General features: G+C 36.4%; 1 protein-coding gene across 1 annotated transcript in view; it reads right to left on the bottom strand.

The window, feature by feature from the left end:
* The window catches only part of MALRD1 (MAM and LDL receptor class A domain containing 1), a 964,362-nt gene that overhangs the window by 809,540 nt on the left and 134,154 nt on the right, over positions 1 to 20,668 (bottom strand). Inside the window, 2 exon segments of the mRNA XM_012556720.1 lie at positions 5,387 to 5,560; positions 13,218 to 13,315. Of these exon segments, the coding sequence (XP_012412174.1) occupies positions 5,387 to 5,560; positions 13,218 to 13,315 (272 nt within the window).

Raw genomic sequence — 20,668 nt, forward strand, 5'->3', positions numbered from 1 at the left:
GGAAAGGAGGAGTGTGCTGTCGCAGAATGGGGTGAGCAATTACGGTCTCATAACAATGTATGTAAAAAAAAAAAAAATTTCTGTATGGGAGACTAACTTGAAATGTAAACTTCATTCAATTACAACAATTAAAAAAATAAATAGATTACAAATAGCAAAAATAATAATAATAAAATCAACAGCAAATTTTTATTAAGAGCTTACTACATGCTAGGCACATTCACTTGTTTTAACCCTGTGAAGGTTGTGCTATTTCTATTCTCATTTTACAGATGAGGAAATAGAAGCTTATAGAGGTGAAATAATTGGTTGAAGGTCACATACTTAGTGAGAAGAACATGTAATTTTGAGTCATTAATGATTATGCTTCATTGTATCACTATAACAAAATAAAGAGATAATTGGTCCATAGCTGCTGCAGAACAAGGCTACCTGGTGAACTAAGATTTAATGAAGCCCTAGATTAAGAAGGCCATGGACATAGCAACTTTACAGAGAATAAACCAGCTCTTACTTTTGTATTATAAATCTTATCCTTCATTTAATCTTCAAATAATGTCAGGAAATTGTTATTGACTTACAGCATTGACTTTGATAAAGAGTGAACATGTTATCAATCATTGTGGAAAATTTAGCAAAAGGGCCATTTTAAGATGAAACCTTAAATAGACACAATTATATTTTAAGTAAAAGCTCAAAGAAAGTAGATCAACTTGGCAATCAATGGACAGTACTCAGAGAAAGTGCTATTTTTATGTATTAAAACTGAAAATAACAGGAAAGAAAGAAATTGTAAATTAAATTAATGTATTTGGGTAAAAAAATTAACAAATCATATAAACAGGTCAATTTAAAACACATTGAAAAGAATGCTATTAACTATATGAGTCAGAAGCCCTGGTGGTGCAGTGGTTAAGAGCTCAGCTGCTAACCAGAAGCTTGACAGTTTGAATCCACCTGCCGCTCCTTGGAAACCCTATGGGGCAGTTCTGCTCTGCCCCATAGGGTCACTATGAGCCGGAATCAACTTGACAGCAACAGGTGTGGTTTGGTTTTTTCATATATGACTCATATTCTTCCAATAAAACTTGACAGAAAATGGAAGGAATATTGACAATTTAATTTGCTGTTCTCGATAGAATAAACACCAAGTCTATCACTTTCTACCTAACTAGAGACACTTATTTCCTAGGAAACTAGGTATATTCTGAGATTTTGTGGAAACATTAGGGTATCAAAGTATACTAACTGTACTCTCTCGTGATGTCTACAAGTGACATAAAGAGGACAGAATCACACTGAATCAGAATGTCCAGGCTCAAAGGGAACACAGAGGTCTTCTAGTCCATTGCCTTTCTCCCTCCCAATATTTATATTGGATTGGATTACACTGTATAAGTATGTTCAGAGTTTAGTCACGTTGACTAAGGTCACCCATAAATGATTCAGTCCACTAAATTTAAGGTGCCCAAATCCTAGCCTGTTTCCAAGAAGATAAACTTTAAACATTTGAATAATTAAAAGGTAGGCTGACTATTTGTAATATATATGGTGATAAAAGAATGAATCAGAACTGCATCTAGCCAGATTCCTCATGAATATTTTCAGACTTTTAAAAATACACTCAGAAAAATGTGGTTAAAACCAACACAGCATTAGCATTTTTTTTTCTACAAAGGACAAGAAATGGATGTGAAGGGGCACAAAGGGGACAAGGCTGCATCTTTATATGTAAGTATGGCAAAACATTAACGTTAGTTAATTCTGGTGGTGCAGTGGTTAAGCATTTGGCTGCTAACAAAAAGGTCAGCTGTTTGAATCTACCAGCTGCTCCTTGGAACCCCTATGGGGCAGTTCTACCCTGTCCTATAAAGTTGCTATGAGTTGGAATTGACTCAGTGGTAATAGGTTTGGTTTTTTTGGTATATTTCCTACACTTTTGAAATATTCAATAATAAATGTATAATATCAATTTATTAAATAATTGTGTCCTGTGCGTGTGTAATCTGGACTGATTTACAACACAACGTTAACCCAGGCTCACAATTCCTTGTCCAAAACCCTTGGTGCCAGATGGTTGTTGAAATCTGGCAAAGTGCAGAGTCAAGAACATTAATATAATGCATATAGTATACACTACGTAACACCATCAGGGATGTGAGGCAGCACTCTACCATCCAACCCATCACTAAGTGAACTGCCAAAGGACTTTACATTACATCAGATCAGGTAAGATTTTTACTCTAAAATAAGTTTTGTAAAGCTTATTGCTTTCAAAATTTTAATTTTCTGTATTGCTGAGAAAAGATTGTGGCTCTGTAATGGTCTTCTTGAGGATTATACTTGAGGTAATTTTTCTTTTTATTTATCTGTAGTTTCTAAAACAAACATGTGCGACAGCCCACTTTCAAGTAACAGAATTAAGAAGAAGGAGGGGGAGGCACAGACTTCTCAGAGGTGAACTAAACATGGCTAATGAGACCCGGGTGATGCAAATGGTTAATGCACTAACTGAAAGGTTGGAGGTTTGAGTCCACCCAGAGGTACCTCGGAAGAAAGGCCTGGCAATCAACTTCTAAAAATTAACCATTGAAAACCCTATGGAGCACAGTTCTACTTTGACACACATGGGGTCACCATGAGTTGGAATTGTCTCCACAGCAACTGGTGAAGGCCCAGAAAGGACCTAGAATCCTTTACCTTCTGTGATTGTTAATTTTATGTGTCAGCTTGGCTAGCCTATGGTTCCCAGTGGTTTGGCCAAAACCTAGTCTAATTGCTGTTCCATAATGTAATGTAATGTAAACTGTATTGTAATTTCCTTCCATAATTAATATAATATAATACAATCAATCAGTCGAGGTCATACCAATGTGAGATGGATCCTAAACCTAATCACTTCTGAGTTATAAAAAGAGCAGAATAGACACAGAAACACCCACGCTGGGGAAGACAAGTAACATGTGAGGATCATCTACAAGTCAAGGAATACAAAGGAACCAAGGACAGCCCAAGGCTATCAACAAGGAAGGAATCAACATAGCTGAGACCCTGATTTGAACTTTTGGCCTCCAGAACTGTGAGAAAATAATTTCTGTTCTTTAAAGCCACTCATTTGTGACTTTTCTGTTACAGCAGCACTAGATAGATAAGGCACTTCCTAGAAGGATTTCATAATCAAACAGAGGCTGATTGATGTTGATTGGGAGCCCCAACTGGGAGGAGTAAAGAGCCAACACTTGATGCTGAGCCGGGAGGGGGATAAAGAGAGAGCAGAGAGCAGCAGAGTAGTCTGGGCTAGAAATCACCACACATCTCTGTTGCTGCCACATTACAAAATCCAACCAGCCCTCTGGTCAATCAACAAACTGGTTAATATGCTCCCAGATAATTAGTAGTAGTCTCAATTTGTACTGTAAGGCAAAACAAACAAACAAAAGAAACATATGGGAAAAAAATTATACTAAGATGAAACTATTCAATAATGGTGACAGGTCAATGAATGTGCTTCAACTTAATAATATTTCTCAAATAACTTATTCTAACAAAGGACATTATGTTTTCTTCCTGATATGTCAATCAACAATAAACACTGAAAAATCTTATTGGTAAGTTTCATTTTAACTCAAGGTAAACCTAATAAAAACTATTTTATACAGAATTTAAATACATGAGCAAGGGATCAGTTTGTTCTGTTTTTGTTTATCTTGTCATACTGAATGCAGATTGACACTGAAATAGTTCCATGACTGGCCTTTATGTCAAATGCTTCCCAATTAACAGCAACTAGATTTGTGATGTTTTTGTTTATTAGATACGAGTCTAGAATTGTAAATATGATTAAGGATCCTTGAGAACCAGGGGAGTTTGGAGGCCTTCACTAAGTGAAGAAGCCGAAGAGAGTCTCTTTTAAAGTTAGGAAAGGATGCTCACATTTATTGAGTGTCTGCTATTGTCAATGTCCAAATAATAATCACAGCAATAATAATAGTTTTTATGTGTTTACTCTATGCTACATTCTCTTCCATGTGCTTTGCATGTCTAAATACATCTAATCCTCACAACCACTCCATAAAGGAGATAACAACAATAGGAGTTGTTACTTATTCCCTATTCCCCGTGCTTTCACACAGGGAGGAACTTCCCTGCAGTGCCACTGCTGTTAGTTACCTCTTACTCACCCTTTCCTGTAGAAGAGGAGGGTTTATCTGCTTGGTGACTTTGGACGAATAAACTAGGCATACTCAATCCATCCTCTTCTCCCTCTTAACTGCTCACTTTTGGGAACTAGCAAATCTGCAGGAGGCATGCATTCTGATCTTGTCTCTGGCCAGATGGTAAAAGTCCTCCCCAGTGATTATCCTGTATTTCTCCACCAGAGTCAGTTATTCTCTGGGTAAATCTGTTCTCTGGGTAAATATACCCAGGGAAAGTATATTTTAAATATATGGCTGCAGATTCTAAAGACATCTTCTACAAAACTGTTGGCTCTCTGTTTGACTTCTATATTTATCTTAACTAGCTCGTAAATTAGGTCCACCAGCAGAAGGTGTGTGATTTATCAAGGTTCCCTAAAGCCCCAACAATTATCATCCCTCCTCCTTTATTCTACAAAGAAACAGAAGCACAGAGGGTTTAAGCAACTTCCCTATGATTGTACACTTTGTTTTGAAGCCCAAGCTATAGAGTTCATGTTCCTAGCCACCATTTTAGCTATAATTTCTTTAATACCCAGACATCCCTGAAGTATTTGCATATATCATCACTATGGTTTTCACAGATTAAGAATCAGAGGCGCAAAGGCATTATCTGCACAGTCACTTGTCAACCAATGAGCTAGCAGAGACTGGAACTTGGACCTCGGACTCCGAAGCCAGTGTATTTTCCACTATATTACACCATCAAACCTAGTTTCTAAAAATATGCTTTTCAAGCATCATCCAGAAGTGAGCCATGTCCAGGAGGGACACCCATTTGGAAAGCTATCATTGCTTTCTTTTAGTAATCAAGACAATGACATAAAAGGTTTATAAAATCCTCAGTCTTAATGGGTAGCAGAAAATGAGGCAAAAGGATTAAAAAACGTGAGCACAGTCCGTGTTAGATTTTTTCACTACCTCATGTGAAAAATTTTTTTTTCCTGTCAAATTACTCTTCTCTCTCACATCCTATTTATTAAAGTCTTACCTCCACTTTTGCTGCTCTTCCAAACATAAGTCTTAAGCACTTAGTCAAAATAACTTCTCTCTTCATCCCTGATTGTGAATGTGGTTGCTTTCTTCATGTCAAAAAAACTTATCGGGTATGTGTGTTATTTTACTGTCTGAATGAATTACCATCAAATAAGTTTCTTTGGCTGAATTGTATTAATTTCTTATGTGCTTACCTGAAAAGGCACAGTAGTTTCCCCAGTCTTCACATAGAGGTCGATTTTTGCTTGGCTCCACTGTGATTTGGAGAATCCAGTTAGATCACACTGCTTTTGCAACTTCTCATCCAGTGATGTTCTTGTAAAAACTGAGAGACGTGAATGCTGAGACAAATGATACCAAAACCGCACCTGATGAAAAAATGTATCTGAATGACACAAATGTTCCATTTACCTGTCTCTAGTAGTGTTTCTCTAATTTGAAATATACCCAACTACCTTGATGTTTAGTATAATCTTCTCAGTTCTCCCTTCCTCCTAGTGTACAACCTAAAAAATATAAGTACTTTTTTTGCTAGTTTTTACATTCTCCCCTAACAAAAAGGCTCAGGGCAGCAACACAAACTAGCAATTTTAAAACACACCATTAAAACAAAAACAAAAGAACAAAAAAACTAAACCCGCTGCCATTGAGTTGGTTCCGATTCACAGTGACCTTATAGGACAGAATAGAACTGCTCCACGGAGTTTCCAAGGGGCACTTGGTGGATTTGAACTGCTGACCTTTTGGTTAGCAGCTGTAGCACTTAACTGCTATCCCACCAGGGTTTCCAAACATGCCATAGAGATGTCTAAATAAATGGGACGTTGGCACACTACCAAGGCAAGTTTGAAGGACACGTTTTTGTCCACACAGTCACGGGTCCTTGCACATTTTCTGACACAGAGTCAGTTCCGTGTGTGTGTGTGTGTGTGTGTGTATGTGTGTGTGCTTCTTATAAACCTGGGGAGGTCCATATTCTAACTCAAAGTTACAATGTCAGGTATTACTACTCATTCTCCTTAATGTTTCAAACACCAAACCAAGAAAATGTTTTCCTGAAAATTATTTTCTCAGGTAAAAGAAAACTGTAATTAATACTTTTTGTTAATTCCTTCATTGTTCTCACGTTAGCAAAGAACCTGGAAGCTCATATAATACTGTTCATTGATAATTTAAGCAAGAAAAACTTTAGTCCAAGCAATAGGGTTCTTTGTGAAGTTAGAAGTCATCATTATTTTGTTTCCTGTTCACCATCGATAGAGACATAATCTAAAGGTTTGACAGGTTTACTATGTAGTGAAGAAAATATAGGGGAAGGATATACTGAGAGGATTTTTTAGGTGTCGACAGCAGTAGCTGTAACATGGAATTCAGTGCTGTCACTTATTCAACCAATATTTACTGAGCACTTAACAAGTACCAGGCACTGGGCAAGGCAAAAATTAACTCTCTCAATGGTTGGATGATTCACTCTATAAAATATATGAACAAGCCATCAGACACACTGTAGTCAAACTTTTTTATTTCATCCTCTTAGTACATAGAGTCCTAATGCTGTGCGTTTAAAAGAAAAAATAACATTCAGAAGTCAGGACCCTCATAAATGGAATCTTTCTCTTTGGATTCATAGTGGGTTTTTTTCATTTTCACTACTTCTTTTTTTTTTTTTTTTAGTTTTACTACATTTTAATTCTTCTTTTTTCCCCCTTTATCATCGGTTTCATGGACAGATATTAGGACATATATAGGCACCCCATTTATTCCACTGTTGAGACCAATTTCAGTGGAGGTAACAGTTGACAAAAATTTGTAAACTATGCTCTTCAAAAAAACAAATTGTTCAACTCAAAACATCACCCTAAACATTCTATGCTCCAATTTGATATACATTTTTTTCAGTGTTGACCTAATTGCCACTATGTGATCTAAGGAAAAAAAAAATCTTTCTGATTGGACGTCTCATTTTAGATTTTATTACCATGCTCACCTAAACTCAAGCCTTGGTAGATATGTTAGAAGTTTAAAGCTAATGAAAGTGGTTAAATACATTCTGTGGAAAGGGAGGATTCATGTTCCCCAACTACAATGAAATCTTAGATCCCTGCTGTAAATTTCACCATGTTCTAAGCTTGTAAATATGCAAAACAGAGCTTTAAACTTAGTTGTACAAGAGATGTGCATGCTCCGTCAGAGTTGCAACCTATCAAACTATCACTCATCACATCATCCGTGCTAAGTTATTTTAATAGTGTATTAAGAATAAATACCAATGGGATTCCTATTCAGTAAGATAAGAGCTTAGGACTTACATCTAATTTACTATTTTAAAAGAATTTGCATTTTAAAGACTTAAGGAGAATTCTTTAGTTTATTATAGACCAAGACACTTCCCAGAGTCCTTTCAAATTTAATAGTTAAGGGTGAAATTATTAAATAAAAGTTACTAATACAGCTATGATTTCAAACAGGCATTTGTCCAGGGTACAAATTCTGTGGCCTTCAATCTGATATGCACGTAACATAATACGAAGTCATAAACTCAAAATCATGATGCATGCTATATATTCTGAATTCCTCACTGGACCTATTAAAGCAACTTGTATTTACTAGGTACTCAGTTAATATGTATTGAGAAAAATGAAGGAATGAATGAATGGAGTATTAGCAGCCGTGCTGAAGTGAGCGTCCATACACACACACACACACACACACACACACACACACGAAACTGATTCTGTGTCAGAAAGTGTGCAAGGCATTAGGTGTCCTTAGGGACTTCAGAGTCTTATAGGGGAAAGAAAAGAAACAGAACAGTTAAACAACAAAGTATAAGGAATGAAATGACAAAGACATGCAAATGATGTGGCTATTTAAATCTAAATTAAAATTAAACAAAATGAAAAATTCAGTTTTTCAGACACACTCACCACATTTTGAGTGCTCAATAGACACATGTGGCTAGTGGCTACCATACTGGATGTAGCAAAAGAACATTTCTATCATCATAGAAAGTTCTATTACACAGAGCTGCAAAGCATGTAAGTTACTATTACGTTGACCATTTGAATCTATTATTATTTACCATTTTAAAGGAAAGTGTTTTATTGATTCAGGCCTGATGTGCTAAAAAGCAGTTAAATTAAATGTCAGTATAAAAGATTTGATTTTGTTTCCCTTGGGTTTTCATTGAGGTAGTAATATATATAGAGTGACTGAGACGCTGAATTATTATATTGAAGGGACTCTTATTTGGCTTAAAAAGCTTCCAATAAAGCACTTCAATTAATTGCAGGTTGGAAAGAAGAACTGAAGCTAAATTATTTTACTCTTTTTAGTTGGATTCTCTGATTTCATATTACTTGTATTTTTTAAAAATATTGAACTGTTCATTTTACTAGAAAAGAAGCTTATCAGGGTGACTCATATGAGTCACTAAGCTTGGGTGACTAAACTAGAGACAGAGTATGAGGATTCTAGGCACATCATTTGCTCTTTGGTTTCACAGTGTGCCTGTGGTGTTCTCCAGAGGAGTGACTAGCACTACAAAGGAGTAACTTAGCTCTCTGATATTTAATTCTACGAAGAACACCACAGGTCATTAGTTAGAAATCTAAAATGGTATTTTCCTGATTTCTCTGTTTTCTTTTTTACTTGATTTTGAGCTCTCTCCAACTGAAACTCTACTCTTCAGATTTTCTGCTTCTTTTTCAGCTTTCCTATGGTCTTTGTTCAGATTATCTATCTTAGAGCTCCTTGATCGGATCTTCATGTCCTTTTTCAGCTGTATTCCGAAACCTCAGCTACCTCTTCCTTCTCTGCTTTACATCTAACCCTCTAAATTTTCCTCAGTCTGGTATTTATTACATCTGCTACATCTTCATGATCTAGAATGCGAATAATAAGATTATCTAGAATTATAAGAATAGTAAAATAATATTCTTAAAAGAGAAGAAAACAATTCAAACAATATCTATAGCTCCTCTAAATTCAGCTGGGAATAAGTTCATGTTGTAAAGGGGGATCATTCTCAGCACACACACAGACAGACACCTCACCACTGTCATAGGGATTTTTATGGCTCCCAGCCATAATTATATTTTTGCCTGAATATTCTTCACCTTAACACACTAAGTAGTAGTTTAGAATCTTTAATAAAATATGTTTTTCTCACTGAAATAATTAATCTGCATGTTTTTCAATCATATACAATTGGAGAGAGTAGTTGCTCAGCTTTTTTTCCCATAAGTTATTACTTCCTCTAGAACCTCTCAGATACTCTTACAACTATCCTTGATTAAACAAAACTATCAGGAACAAGGAGCCCTGGTGGTGCAGTGGTTAAGAGCTCGGCTGCTAACAAAAACGTCAGCGGTTCTAATCCACCAGCCGCTCCTTGAAAACTCTACGTGGGAGTTCTATTCTGTCATACAGGGTCATTATGAGTCGTAATCGACTTGACGGCAACAGGTATCAGGAACAGTGTGATTGCATCATTCCAAGCCCCAATTCATAATTACATTTTTCTAATTTTCTCTTTGACTTGAGTTTATTACTGAACTTGTGGAACATTGTCAGATACGGCCTTTCAAAACTCTTTGAGGGATTGTTGTACAGTATACCCTGTGTACATGTTCTTATACTCTACTCATCCCCTTGTAACACTTAACACTGAATTGCTATCAGTGACCCTCAGTGAACTCTACATTTAGTTAAGGCAGGCATGTGTTTAGATTGTTCCTAATTATATTCCCAGCATTGAGGGCTATGATCAGCACTGACTGGTAAGCAATAAATGTGCGCTGAATCAGAGAAGGCATGTTTACATTGTTATCACTGTGAGCACTGAAAGGAGAAGTCTCTGAGGAACCACTTTTGTTTTGTTCTGTTTTTTCACTTCTTGAATTTGAACCACATAATGACTCACATTTTCCTGTCTGCCTTGAATGCTGGAAACTTAAGACTCAAATGTGTAGCCTGACCCTGATCAACTTTATTTTAGGAATCAACCCGCCTCTTGCTTCATCTATCTTCATCCTGATTTCCTTCTGGACTTTTTAAAAGAATTTTATGAATTAGAATGGAAGCAAAAATTTCATATTACCAATCTCCCTGTATTTAATTACAGTCCTAAAAATGAGATACTGTGTCTTTTGTACAGTAACTCAAATACAATAACTCAGAAAATATTAATACCTACATTAATCACCTTTATATTTGATATTTTCTAGTTAATTCAAAACAGTTAATGTATTTCAACATCAATTAGAAATAGTAGCTTCTGGCTGCCAGATGTCCTATTTGTCCTGTGTGCTGGCTGTTCCGAGGAAAATTGCCAAGTTTCCACCAGTGGCTGAAGGGACATTTGAAGCTTTTAAATTAATATCCACATCCTGGACAATGATTAGCTGCAGAAACAATTGTGCATATTGATGCCATATATTGGATATACATAAACTATAGGATAATTCCTTCAAATGACTCTAAAAGTGGGCTGTTAAGGAAAGGTGACTCAAAAGAAAGTTCACGTTCCTTTAAACTCCTTTCAAAAAATATTCTTAATGGTATTAGCCTGATATGATGCTGTTGGGGAAAAAGTCATATGATTTCATAAAATGAAGGCTTTCATCATATCAAAGTGCACAGCTTCAGTTATCTCACTGTCTCACTTTACTGTTTTATAATGAACAATATTTGTTGTTCTAGGAAAACAGCTTTTATCAACATGTTCCAGTTAGGATGGTCAACTGGAGTTTCTGATCGTCCTAGAAGATTAGAATTTGGTTTGTTAGCATATCCTAAAATGTTTATGAAAAAAATTATCGCATATTATCACAAACAAAAAAACTAATATTCTTAGAAAGTTCCTTTGAGAGAGAACATTAGCTATGAGTATAACATTAGCTATGTGTATAACCTTATCTACCAGTTTACTATTAATTCCTAAGATGGAAAGTATTACAAAGTAGAACATATATCCCTCCCTCATCAAACTCAAAGATTACTAACATTCAACCAGATGCAGACAAAAAGTATAAAAAACAAATACTTCTTTCTGTAGTGGCTCCCTGAAGCATCTACAGTTTTCCAAAACCAAGGCAAATCACTAAGTCAACATCCAAGATCTTTGGAGGACAGAAGCCTTGGTTCTGAGCGATAAACTATCAAGTGTCTAAACTGTCCATCACAGCACTTACACTGAGCCCCCACCTCATAACTGCCCACAGCTAGGCTCTAAATACTTGCAAAAATAGAGAAAAATATCCTCAAGAGGAAACAACAATAAACTGAAGCCCAATAAGCACAAATTATCAGCATACGACAATGGGAAATGTACGTTATCTTTGAAAAGAAAACAAATATATATGATTTCTCAGTCAATCAGAGGAATTTCTAACAAGCTCGTTATGTTTGTTTCCAAATTTCAGTAAAACAAGCAGAACTAATACATTCTATTCCTTTGTATCTAGTATCTTATATATATATATAGCGATAGTGATCTCGTCACTTTTGTGTGTAACCTTGAATTAAAGCTAAGTAAGCTTGCAAAGTACTTTTAAAGAGCAAGCAAGTGCTTCTGGGGTTCTCAAAAAAAAAATCTTTATCAATCTTTCTATTGCACACGATTTAATTAAAATAAAGGAAAGGAGAGAGAGGGTGAAGCACAGTTGGGTGAGGCAGAGGTTAAATCCAGACAGTTGTTTCAATCCCAATTCCCACAGAGAAATATGAAGAAAAAAACAAATAAAAAATAGAGAGGAGAACCTATTAAGAGCTCTGGGCAATCCTACTTAGACTAATGCCAACCTGAGAGTTTAATTGGATTTATGCCTCTAACTGATATGCAATATATCATTAGGAATGCCTGAGCAAACTTCTGTAATCCTACACTTAAACCCAAACCAAACCTGTTGCCATTAAGTTGATTCCAACTCATAGCGACCTTACAGGACAGGGTGGAACTGCCCATAGGATTTCCAAGGCTGTAGTCTTTATGGAAGCAGATGCCACATCTTTCCCTTGTGGGATGGCTGGTAGATTCAAACCTCTAACCTTTCAGTTAGCAGATGAGCACTTGACCACTGTGCTAACCAGTTGCCTTAACCCTACACTAACAGGTGATAAATTTAATGTGTGACAGTATTGATATCTACATTATTTTCTGATAACTAAAGAAAACAAAGAGCTTAAGTCATAGGGGGTTAGAGGCAAGTTAGCACTCTCAAAGGGCTAAAAACAAGGTAAAATGAACAGAAACACATAATTTCGGAATTCGTTTTATGGAAAGCAAAGGGATTATGTTTAGTGAGCATCTATTACATGCCAAGTACTTTGTCAGGTGTTTTATCTAATCACATTTTAATCTGTAATAATCATGTGAAGGAGATACTCTAATAATGCTTCCAGTGTAAAACTGAGACTCTGAGGGAGTATATAATTTGTTGGTTGCACAATTACAAAGTGGCAGAACAGAAATTTGAACCAGGTCTGTCTGACTCCAAAGTCCATCGCCTTTCCTTTCTATTGTACTTTTGAAATAAACTAAGTTTCTTACTGCTTAGTCTGTGCTTACTTGGCACCAGAAGGACTAATTAAAACAATAAAATTTCAGTGAAAGTATTTTTTCTGTATATATTTATCTTTATTCATCCTTTCATTTTCTTTCAACAAGCACTTATTTAGTCAATTTTATTTTACTTGATTAAAATTGCCGTCCAGAATAACAATCAATTTTGGCAATGTGTACCCACAGTTTTAGATTATTGAAAGAATTAGATGAATGTGGAAAGAATATAAAATTATAAAAAGATTCTTTAAAGGCCCCCGAAAAGAATGGTACATACTATATGTGTAAATAGTCTTTTAGAAGGACATGACATTTCATGTTGAAATAGTTCATATAAATCTCTCAATTCATCATGAAAATGGTAGTAAAACATAGGAGGCATTTAACTAGCATAAGTAATTCAAGCCTAAAAAAGGCTACAGCCACAGAATGATTGACGGAAATTCAGAATAGTTGATTACCTGACATGGGGTAGAGGCCGTGAGCAATTTTGTAAGGATAGGACTTCCAAGCTTAGCCACCCCAGGAGGCTGCTGTGTCCCAAAATAAATAAATGATCCTGAGAAAATAAATGCAAAGCATATGGATACAAGTTCAACTGTTGTACATTTAACATTTTTTTGCTTTAGCATCTGATCCTTGTACATTTAATTGTCAAGCAGATAAATAAAATTACATTTTTACTAAGTTACCATTGAGCTCTGTAGATAACAAAAGCATTTTCATATGGAAAATATTAAATATCTGAAATAAAATCCAATTGATTAAAAATAAGAATATCACCAAATATAAATATTTTCATTGGTTTAACTCATGGTATACATCAAATATGAAATCCAAATTAAGGAAGCTTCTAAGCTTAGCTTACAAATAGATATTCAACATGCCCCTATGAAATTCCCATGAGTGTTTTATTTGTAAGCTTCTTCACAAAATACTGAAGGATATGAGACTGTAGAATGAGTTTGGTTTCTCCTCAATGTTTGACAGTGTTGTCTGTGCTCACGGGGATGAAAGCTTAATTAAAGATCTAATCTGAACATTAACAAAATAACTGCTTTTAGACTTTAACTACAGCAGATGTACCCATGGCAAATGTACAGTGGGATAACATCTCTTAGTAGCTCAAAGATCACACATTTTGAGCTGCTGTCAGGGTAGCCTCATTGAATATTGAAAACTTACAAGAAAGGCAATGGCAAACAACATGAAGGTCTGATCCTGCCCTTTGATAACCACACAGCGATGGGCAACTTGAAAAGTCAACTATTTTGATCAAAAATACCACATTTAGAAAGTGATTTTCCTGGATATAGATCAATGCAGACCTCACAGAAAAGAAATGATTGCAGAATTAAAATGTATTATTCTATAGATATCACCATGTTTAACCAACCAACCAAGGCTGCAAGTCAGCAGTATTACCTCTGAGTGGAAAAAACAAAAGCCAACAGGCAGTGTATATTAGCTTTAAATATCAAAATCAACTGGGAAGGATAAAGATAAGAGTGTTGCTGTTTTTGCGTGCCATCAAGTAAATTCTGACTCACAGCTACCCTACAGACAGAGTAGAACTGTCCCATAGGGTTTCCTACACTATGAGTCAAAATTGACTCACGGCCCCCGGTTTGCTTTTTGGTTTTGGAATCTTTACCAGAGCAAATCACCAGGACTTTTCTCCCAGGGAACCTGGTGGGTTCAAATCAATGACCTTTCAGTTAGCAGCTGAGCGCTTAACCAATGCTCCACTAGGGCTCCTTAAGGATAAGAATACTGTTCCCAAATTCCAAACTAAGAATAATGGAAACAGTATATACGAGCTCATTAATTCTCTGAGTTTCACTTATAAAATAGAGAAAGATAATTTCAAAAAATGTATCCAGCTTAAAACTCAAGTTCAAATAAAACTCAATTGAATCAAGATTCTAAAAGTTAACTAATCTTCAAAAACTTATTTCCCAAGTCATTTAAAACAATACTACAAAATTTCAAACAAGCAGTTAACAAAAGATGGAATATTTAAGAAAAAAGTCCCCCAAATTTAAAAGAAGCAGACTTGAATAAATTGATTTCCATGAAAGTAACTAGAAAAGTAATGAACAAATCTATGAGAAATTATGAACTCACATATAAGTTTTATTTAATTTTTAAAGAGCAGATATCTTCAACATTATTCAAAGTTTATCTCAGGTTAGAGAAATATGAAAAGCTCGCTAATTCATTTTACGATGCCAGAATATCTTTAACTGAAAAAAAAGGAAAATCTAAGAAAACTATAAAGTAGTTTCACTTGTGATTATGTTGTTGTTAGTTTCAACTCATAGTGACCCTATGTACAGCAGAAGGAAATACTGCCAAGTCCTGCGCCACCCTCACAATCATTGCTATGTTTGAGCCCATTGTTGCAGCCACTGCGTCAGTCCATCTCAGTGAGGGTCTTCCTCTTTCTCGCTGACCCTCTACTTTACAAGCACGATGTCCTTCTCCAGGGACTGGTCCCTCCTGATAACATGTACAAAGTACATGAGAGGAAGTCTCGCCATGCCCGCTTCTAAGGAACATTTTGGGTATGCTTCTTCTGAAACAGATTTGTTCATTCTTCTGGCAGTACACGGTATATTCAATATTCTTCACCAACACCATAATTCAAAGGCATCAATTCTTCTTCGTCTTTCTTATTCATTGTCTAGCTTTTGCATGCATACAAGGTGATTGAAAATATCATAGCTTGGGTCAGGCACACCTTAGTCCTCAAAGCGACATCGTCAGTTTTAAAGGGGTCTTTTGCAGTAGATCTGCCCCATGCAATACGTTATTTGATTTCTTGACTGCTGCTTCCAGGGGCATTGATTGTGGATCCGAGTAAAATGAAATCCTTAACAACTTTAATATTTTCTCTGTTTACCATGATGTTGCCTACTGGTCCAGTTATGAGGATTTATTTATTTATTTATTTTTATGTTGAGGTGTAATCCATACTGAAGGCTGCAGATTTTTTATCTTTATCAGTAATTGCTTCAAGTACTCTTAGTTTTCAGCAAGCAAGGTTATGTCATCTGCCTATCATAAATTGTTAATGAGTCATCCTTCAATCCTGATGCTGCGTTCTCCTTCATATAGTCCAGCTTCTTCGATTAGTTTCTCAGCATACAGATTGAATAATCATGGTGAAAGGATACAACCCTGACACACACCTTTCCTGATTTTAAACCACACAGTACCCCCTTGTTCTGTCTGAACGACTGCCTGTTGGTCTAAGTAGAGGTTCCTCATGAGCACAATTCAATGTTCTGGAATTCCAATAATTTGTTATTATCCACGCAGTCCAATGCCTTTGCATAGTCAGTAAAACACAGGTAAACATATTTCTGGTATTTTCTGCTTTCAGCCAAGATACATCTGACATTAACAATGATACTCTTGTTATGCATCCTCTTCTGAATCTGATATGAATTTCTTGCAATTCCCTGTCAGTGTAACGCTGTGATTGCTTTCTAATTATCTTCAGCAAAATTTTATTTGTGTGTGATATTAATGACATTATTCGATAACTGGAGCATTCTGTTGGATCATCTTTCTTTGGAATGGGCACAAATATGGATCTCTTCTAGTCGGTTGGCCAGGTAGCTGTCTTCCAAATTTCTTGGCAAAGATGAGTGAGTATCTCCAGTGCTGCATCTGTTTGTTGAAACATCTCAATTGGCATTCTGTTAATTCCTGAGACCTTGTTTTTCACCAATGCCTTCAGTGTAGCTTGGAATTCTTCCTTCAGTACCATCAGTTCTTGATCACATGTTACCTTGGCTAGATCCAGGTCCTGCCCTCCCCATAGTCACAGAAGCAGACTGCCACATCTTTCTCCACTGATGCAGCTGGTGAATTCAAACCACCAACTTTTTGGTTAGCAGCCAAGCGCTTTAATGCACACCAGGGCTACTCTCGTAAAGATTACAGCCTAGAAAACTCTATGGGGCAGTTCTACTCTGTCCTATAGTGTCACTATGAGTTGGAATTGACTTGATGGCAGACAGCAACAACATATATATATATATATAATGTATGTTATATATACACAAGGGTAAGTCAAAAAGTATTGCTACAAAATCATAGAAACCTTTATTAAACAAAAATACCAAAATGTGAAACTACTCTTTCTTGACTTTTCCTGTATCTAGGTCTATACGCTTCTGAAGGCAATATTTCCATCTCTCTAACCCTTCCCCAAAGAATTCTGTACTCTTCAATTTATACCACATCTAAACGGCAGTTTTGGCATCCTCGAGGGACTCAAATCATGTCCTTTTTCAATGTTCTTTGAATTTTGGGAACAAAAAGAAGTCTGAAGGGGCAAGATCAGGGCTCTAGGGTGGATGGGGTAAGGTTTCCCAATGAAATTCTCATAAGACTGCCCTATGGACTCGAAGAGTGAGTAGGTGCATTGTGGTGGAAAAAAATTTGTTGGTGCAACTTTCCTGGCCTTTTTCTCACCAATACAGTTTTCAATTTTCTTTAAACTTTTTCATAATAAGCACCCATGATCGTCATTCAAGAAAATCTATCAGGATTACCTTTGGAATCCCAAAAAACAGTTGCCATAACCTTCTGAACAGTCTTCTCTCTCTTGTCTCATTTTTGAGGTCTTCACAATCTTTCTTAAAACGCTTAATACATCAAAAAACTGTGGTATATGTGGGCAGCATTCCCATAAACTTATTGCAAATCTTCAATGATTTGGGAAGATGTCTACTTGAGTTTTGTTAAAAATTTGATATTAGCCCTGACCTCAAAATCATTTTTTTCCATGGTACAAGAAGTATCCTTTTTTTTTTTAAGGCACCTTAACAAGTCTAAGACAAGTGTATTACTGAGAGAACTTGTCTGCAACCACCAACTGATCATAGAGACATATTTAAACATGTTTTCTTTGGAATAAACCTGTGCATGTATGCACTGAAATCCCAGTAGCAATACATTGTGACTTACCGTTATGGATTGAATAGTGTCCCCCAAAAATGTGTCAACTTGGCTAGGCCATGAGTCCCAGTATTGTGTGATAATCCACCATTTGTGATCTGATGTGATTTTTCTACATGTTGTAAATGCTATCTCTATGATGTTAATGAGGCAGGACTCAATCTACAGGATTAGATTGTATGTTGAGTCAATCTCTTTTGAGATATAAAAGTATCTTAGTTATCTATTGCTGCTATAACAGAAATACCACAAATAGATGGGTTTAACAAACAGAAATTTATTCTCTCACAGTTTAGAAGGATACATAGATACATAGTGACCCTAGAGGACAAAGCAGAATTGCCGCATAGTGTTTCCAAGGAGTAGCTGGTGGATGTGAACTGCCAATCTTTCGGTTAGCAGCCGCATAACTTAACCATTGTGCCACCAGGGCACCATATATATACACATAAACTAAGAATAGAAAGAAATGTCCTTATCTGATACATACAAATGCTTTTCAACAAACAAGAAATTTAATCTTAAATTACTGAAAGATTTACCCCTGAGATAAGAACAAGTATAGCAGGTATCACCACTTCTATGCAACGTTGTTCTAGAGCTCCTAGCCAGTGAAAGTAAACCAGAAAAGAAAATGGAAGGTTTAAGAATTAAAAAGACAGCAATAATGTCATTATTAGCCAACAAAATAAATGTGTACCTAGTTAATTAAAAAAAGTATAAACTCTCAGCTGTATAAGTAAACTTAGTAAGACTATTGGATTCAAGAAAAAACTAACTGAATTTGTATATACTTGCAACAAACAAATCAGAAAGAAAAGTTTTTAAAAGTAACAATTGCAATAATTTCAAAAATATTATTTTTGCTAAAAAATCATTAGCAAAAAAAAATTCAAACCTCTTCACTGAAAACTGTAAAATATTATTTGGAAAATTAAAGAAGACCTATATAAACAGAGAAACCCCCAGGAAGATAAAATACTTAGGAAAAAATCTAACCAGAGATGTAAAAGACCTATAGAAAGAAAACTACAAGACACTACTGCAAGAAACCAAGAGACCTACATAAGTGAAAAAACATACCTTGTTCATGGATAGGAAGACTCAACATTGTGAAAATGTCAATTCTACCCAAAGTGATCTACAGATACAGTGCAATCTCAATCCAAATTCCAATAGTGTTTTTTAGTGAATGGAGAAACAAATTACCATCATCATATGGAAAGGGAAGAGGCACCAAATAAGTAAAGCATTACTGAAGAAGAAGAACAAAGTGGGACACCTCACACTACCTGATTTTAGAACCTATTATACCACCACGGTAGTCAAAACAGCCTGGTATTGGTACAACAACAGATACATAGACCAATGGAACAGAATTGAGAATCCAGACATAAATTCATCCACCTATGAGCAGCTGATATTTGACAAAGGCCCAAAGTCCATTAATTGGGGAAAAGACAGTCTCTTTAACAAATGGTGCTGGCATAACTGGATATCCATCTGCAAAAAAATGAAACAAGACTCATACCTCACACCATGCACAAAAACTAACTAAAAATAGATCAAAGACCTAAATATAAAATAAATTGAGAAATATGACATGACCATGGAATAAGATTCAGTATTTTAAGATACAAATTCTACCCAATTAAGCTATAAAGTCAGGGTAGTTTGATCAAAATCTAGCATATTTTTTTTTCTTGGAAATGAGAAGATGATTCTTACTCATATGGAAAGGTAAAGATCAAGAATTGGCATACAGAACAGGGCACTCTAGGCAGAAGCTCCACGCTGTCCCTCCACAGCAAAGATCCGAAAAACTAAGCCAATCAGAGAAAACAGCAATCCTGAAACCCTAAAACGTCAGATGAAGAGATAGAGAACTCAGCCAAGCACCAAATGGAGTGAGAAACTGACAGAGTAGAGAGAGCGAGGAGAGATTCAAGATTCAGGCAGAGGTCCCCTATCAGCTAATGCAGCACGGATCCACCATCTTGGACTTCTATCAGACACCAGCAAATAGGGGGTACGAGAAAGCAGCTTCATAGAGCTTCCAGCAGGAGAAAGAACAACCGGTAACTGGCAATATATGCTTTCCCACCCCGCTCTGTTCTTCACCCCAACTTGGCCTCCTCTGCTTCCCGTGGTCCCAGTCTCTTGGCCAGGAAGCACTGGCTGCTTGGATTCCACCAGCCTGCATGGGCTGGCTCCCTGAGTGACATTTGTTGGCTGCTGGTGTTGCTTTTTTCTGCTTCTTTTGATTTCTTCCTTACCTCTCACCACCTGCCCCTCCTTTCACTCAAATACCTGGCTCCGTGTGCCATCTTTGCTTCTTCCTAAGGGGCTGCGGAGCTCCATTCAAGTGTGGGACTGCTTCCCAGTCTGTGCTGCCACACGGGTGGGATCCTGGGGCTTTTGTTTGTTTCTTTGTCTTGAATTGTTTGTTTTATTTTTCTTTTCTCGAGTTGGGAGCCCGCTCTGGCTGGGCAGTGCTACACGGCTTGGGACCTACACACTCAGGTTGCGCAGACACGCTGAGGGATCCCTGAGCGCATTTCTTTCTTCGTGGTTTTTTTTTTTTTCCTTTTTTTGGGGGGCTTTTCGTGTTCTTTTTTTTTTAATTTGTTTTGTTTTCTTTTCCCTCTTTTTCCCTTTTTGTCTTTCTTCATTACTTGTTTTCTCATCTCTCTATACCTTCCGTCTCTTCCTATCCCCTGAATACCTGGTGCTGAATACCTCTACCCCTTCTAGCCAGGCTTTAACTTCAACACCTGGGAACAACTTCCCCAGACCTCGTAGCCACACCGGTGGGATCCCTGGGAGCTTTGCTGTTCTTTTTTCTTTCTAATTTTTATTTATTCATTGATTTCTTTACTTTTTTTTTCTTCTTCCCCTTTTTGTTTCTCTCCATTTCATAGTCTCTCATCTCTCCACT

The sequence above is a fragment of the Trichechus manatus genome, unplaced genomic scaffold, assembly GCF_000243295.1.
Source record: "Trichechus manatus latirostris isolate Lorelei unplaced genomic scaffold, TriManLat1.0 scaffold00075, whole genome shotgun sequence".
NCBI lineage: Eukaryota > Metazoa > Chordata > Mammalia > Sirenia > Trichechidae > Trichechus > Trichechus manatus.